Below are 4,889 nucleotides of genomic sequence, written 5' to 3'. Positions count from 1 at the left end.
AAAAAATCAGTTCAAATTTTCAGAGTTGCTCCTTACACACCTGTTTCAAGTCTACAACTACAGTAACCCATCCCTGTTTAAATTTATCTAGTCCAGTTTTTTAGAGTAAATAATTATACAAATAAACCAATTTGTTCAAATTAATTAATCAACTATTTCTTTAATTTATCCTTTCTTCAAAATCGTACAATTATCCTTTTGCATCAGTCATTAGAAACCCTCAGACTCCCCCTCAGGAATGAGCAGGGCATTCACTTGTTATGACGGAGAAAGCTGGTGAAATCCTTGTCACCGGGGGGCAAAAGTGAAGAGCGAACTCCCCTGTCTCCTAATGTTCCACACAAACATGGCAAACTTGCAATCTCCAAGTGGCAGCCATGAAACTAATACATTGATTTTAGGCAGCCAGTGCAACATTCACAAAGCCTACTGAATGCACTATGTATTCTTTTGAGTCATAGTTCAGTTCAAGCTGACAATGAAACTCAAAGGATAAAGATTACAATGGGATACTCATGTTTGTTATAGACAATTATTAGAAAAATACTTCTGATCCATGAGTATTACATACATGGGTACATACACTCCACTTCACTTCATGGTAAAATACTTTGTAGAGTATGAGTTCAAATACAGATGGAATGTCAATCATCATTTACATTCACTGTCACCAGGCCGTTCAGATTGTCCGCTACAACAGCCCTCTTTGGTCCACAGTGATATAAAACTTTGCAAAGCATCCCACTCAACGATTTGAGAGGGAACCAATGATAATCTATGCAAATTTTCCATGTGGCACAAAAATGAAAACCGCTGACCATGGAGTGACAACCTGCTTATTTCCCCGGTAAAGGATGTGAGGACTGCATTGGACCTGGTATAGTCTCTGTTTCACGGTGGATCAAAATACTTGTAGATTGAATATGAAGTGGGTGCCCCGCCCTGGATTTCCCTGCTCATGCCCGAGGAAAGGGGGGGGGGGGGGGGGGGGGGGGAAGGTCTCCATGGGTTTCAAAGTGACTGGTGCATTATGATCACAGCTTCATAATATAAACATTTTTCAGGTAAAATCCCAAGTTTTACCTGATCCAGAGTTTGCAGAGAATTCACCAAATGACATGGTGTTTTGCCGACTTGATGTCACTGAAACAACAATAAGTGCACATCATACAAATTTTCTTCCCTCCACTGCGGCATTTGCCTAAACAATATACAATAATATTGTAGGCAACAGTTTATAGCGATGAAGAACAAACTTGGATCGACGTCAATACTTGAAATCAAACACTATATCGTACCTGCCTTCAGCTTGGTTCTCATAAAGCTTAACATTCGACACAATTACAAACATAACTGAAGTTTATAGGAACATCTAAACTAGCACGCATGAGAAAATAACAAGTGTTACCTACACGAAAAACGATAGTGAAACGCACGGAAATATTAAAACACTGATTAAAAATACAACTTTCATCTGATTTTTGTACGCACTCTGTTGATCACTGTATATGCCGCGCACGGTCAAATGACCGAGAGAACTTTGGAACAATATTCATCAATTGCAATAAAAAAGACGAGGAATACCTTACTCGAGTGAAAATTCGTCAACAAGCAGTTTTCTCACCTTAAATATTAAAGAATATTATTCAACTTGCAGTAAATTTTGTCGTACTGTCGTCTGACTGCCCGAATTCCTACCCTGTAATCTGTCAGCGGTTCTTGTTTTGTGAATGACGTCATTTGATAGCAAAGAAATGAGACTGGGTACTAAGATGAGCCCACGATAACAACAGCTGTTTTTACCTTAGCAACCTGAATTTGTCAACGTTTCCATGACAATACGGTATTGGTCCTAGCAACCACCTATTTGATTTATTGTATAGATAACACAGACTACCACCAAATCGAATATTTCTTGCACTTCAGAGTTGCTTGTCGCCTGCCCTCCTCTGTTTTCTCCCTTCTCTATTTTCTCTTCTACTGAATGTGATTTCAGGTTTGTTTAGCACGTACATTGCTTACATACATATATCGCATCCTTCTTCTACTAATGCGCTTGTGATAATTGATTATTTGTGTCGACTTTAATGTTTCAGCTTATGGGCAATCATGGGTTGTTCAGCATCAAAATCGTCAGAAGTAGTTGCGCCAATGCCTACACAATTAAAAGCAAACTCGAGCTTGAATTCATCTCAAGAAGATGAGAAAACTGGACAACCTAAAAATATCGATACGCAGACAAACACAAGAACTCGTGTTCTTAAGAAGGAACGATCCGACGACAGCTTGCATGGAAGCCAGTGCAGTTTGAACTCAAACTCGGTTTCTGCAAAATCAGATCGTGAGAGCTCCGCAAGATCTACACGAAGTACGACAGATAGCGGTTTAGGAGAATTTGAAGAGGACCCAAATATCATATCGGAGAGGTCTACAACGGAAAAACAGAAAATTGTCTTGGTAGAGGAAAGACCCCCCACTCCAGGTTTGTTTGCATTCGATTCGAGTTGAAGGACCAATTTGAAACTAAGTATTTAATACCCAAAAACAAACTTGAGTGATATTATGTCCCAGCACTCGGCAAAGTACTATTGACTTACGGCTGTTTTTGCTTTGGTGGCCTCATACACCACAAACCTTTTTAGAGACATTACGCAAAGCCGGCCACTTCTGCTGGAAAGAACACATGCACTCACAGAGGACAGGCACAACACCGGGAACTTCATCCCCTACTCTTCTCGAATAGTGTGTGGGTTCTTTGACGTCCCACAGAGAACTCATGAACATGGAAGATATTTGTGAGACGGGCCTACGCTTTATAGTCCTTATCCGAGAAGACTTGAAAAGTCTAACCATTTGTGGATGTAATGCACCTATCAATGTTAAGCCCCAGGTTGGGGGGGGGCTGACCCAGGGGAATTTGACATTTTGATTGAGGCTAGTGCCAAATTTCCCACCCTCGGGCACCTGCAGACCATCACATTCCCACACAGTCAATTTAGCAATAATTTATTGATTAAGCCTAAGCCCTCATTTCAGTGAATACGCCTAAGCACTCCCTGAAATTTTAGGTTTCATTTTTGGGTAAGGGTAACTGCACTTAACTTACTGACTCATTGACTCATGACTCATTGATTCATTGACTCATAAATACTTGATACTCCATTTGTCTCATTTGAATCACTTGATCATTTTTCTCTCAGAGCTCTGCATTGAAGGCACTAAAATTGCAAGACGGAAGACCTTAAAAGAGAAAAGAGTTTCCTTTTCAGAGAAGCAAGAAGAAGTTCGAAACAGAATTAATGCACTTGCACCCATGGGAGGGGTCACAGAGAGACCTCAAAGCAGAGGAGGAATGGCATTTGATATAATGCTCTGCCCTGAAACTGGTAATGTGAAAAGAAGACCTCAACATCTAAGAAAATTGGAAAAAAGAAAGAAGAAGTCTACAAGGAGAACGAAAGAGGAGATTGACGAAAAGCTTAAACATGCAGATGAGAGAAGAAAAGTAAGTCAAATAGGGTTGATTAACTATTATTTTTGCAATGATTGGGGATCAATGGATCAACATCTCCAACCCTCCCCTTGAAATAGCAAGTTTTACAAACAATAGAATAACTTGAGTTGTGGCATCCAATTTACGAGCTTACCAGAGGACATGAAACAGCAATGAAAGACGATTGGGGATCAATATCTCCCACCCCTCAAAATAGCAACTTTTACCAACATTTGGGAAATGGAACATTGGCCTTTGTAACAAATATAGAATAGCTTGAGTTATGGCGTCTGATTTACAAGCTTTCCAGACAGCATGGAAAAACACCTCTATAAATTCATTCACCATATGTGTATAGTTCCCGGTGTTGTGGTCTGTCTTCCGTGCTATATCATGGTTGGGAGGGTTAAAAGGGCGCACTTAATTTGGAGCCTCGCTCTGTTGTGCGACCCCACCACAGCCTGTTTCTCTGTTGTGGTGAAAGTGATTAAATAAATAAATAAATAAATAAAATAAATATGGCATCCCTTAGGTAAAAGCATACATGTAATGTAATTCATGACTAATATTATTTTAAGGAATCGACTTTCAGTCTTTCATCCCTCATAAAAAAAATTAAAATTATATAACTTCATTTCATAGCCTAATTGCAATTTTTCTCTATACTTTCCAGGAAAAAGAACAGCAGTTGAGAGAAAAAGCTCAAGCAATGATAACAAGAGAAAATAACAAGAGAGCATTGGAAAACTTTGCTCGAAGTCAAATGATTAATGAACAGACGATATCAAGTTAGGGTCTTATTTCCCACTTAAAGGCATCACAGCTTTATAAATTCCTATTCTTTCATACGTTTAGACTATCCAATAAGAAGCCAAAAATGGTTTTTCAAGGCATCTGATTGGACAATAATAATTTATTATCATCAATTAATAATAATTCTTATCATTTAAAACAAAAGAATGAGAATCAATTTTAACTCATTCACTCCCTATATAGGCACTCCAGTACCACCAGTTCATGGGTAAAATTGTCTGGCGTACATTAGACAGTAAAATCTGTTACGTCTCACTCCCAGGGATCAATGGGTTAAGTTGATCAAACTTTAGGGACCATTAATGTAAAATTACGTTTTTCTTAATATGTTTCACATATTTTTACAAAAACAGAGTGAATATAATATATTATAATTAATTACCAGTATAATTAAAAATTTTCTGGACAATGAAAGCATGTTAATTCCAACCCTATAATTATTCTCTTGTTTTTCTGAGATGTGTTATTAACTTCTTACTAACCGAGCGCGCGCTCGGTCCGTCACAATTAGCCAATCAGAGTGCGCGTCATATCGGCTACAAACACAAGCCATATAATAATCAATTTTACCAAATCTACATTG

The 4,889-nt window shown here is 38.5% G+C and overlaps 2 protein-coding genes across 2 annotated transcripts in view; one reads left to right on the top strand and one right to left on the bottom strand.

Annotated features, from left to right (window-relative positions):
- The window catches only part of LOC137975591 (syntaxin-12-like), a 17,827-nt gene extending 16,104 nt beyond the window's left edge, over positions 1 to 1,723 (bottom strand). The window contains exons 1-2 of the mRNA XM_068822709.1: positions 1,625 to 1,723; positions 1,084 to 1,143 (exon numbers count right to left, since the gene is read on the bottom strand). Coding sequence (XP_068678810.1) covers positions 1,084 to 1,120 — 37 coding nt within the window. The 5' untranslated portion in view covers positions 1,121 to 1,143; positions 1,625 to 1,723. The remainder of the gene's footprint in view (positions 1 to 1,083; positions 1,144 to 1,624) is intronic.
- Positions 1,724 to 1,870: 147 nt separating this feature from the next.
- LOC137975224 (nucleolar protein 58-like) lies at positions 1,871 to 4,889 on the top strand. The gene is made up of 4 exons (XM_068822310.1): positions 1,871 to 1,996; positions 2,097 to 2,482; positions 3,201 to 3,505; positions 4,167 to 4,889. The coding sequence occupies exons 2-4, from the start codon at positions 2,110 to 2,112 to the stop codon at positions 4,284 to 4,286; spliced, it is 798 nt and encodes a 265-aa protein (XP_068678411.1). The 5' UTR covers positions 1,871 to 1,996; positions 2,097 to 2,109; the 3' UTR covers positions 4,287 to 4,889.

This window comes from Montipora foliosa, chromosome 11, assembly GCF_036669935.1.
Source record: "Montipora foliosa isolate CH-2021 chromosome 11, ASM3666993v2, whole genome shotgun sequence".
Taxonomy (NCBI): Eukaryota; Metazoa; Cnidaria; class Anthozoa; order Scleractinia; family Acroporidae; genus Montipora; species Montipora foliosa.
This window is presented reverse-complemented; position numbering and strand designations above follow the sequence as displayed.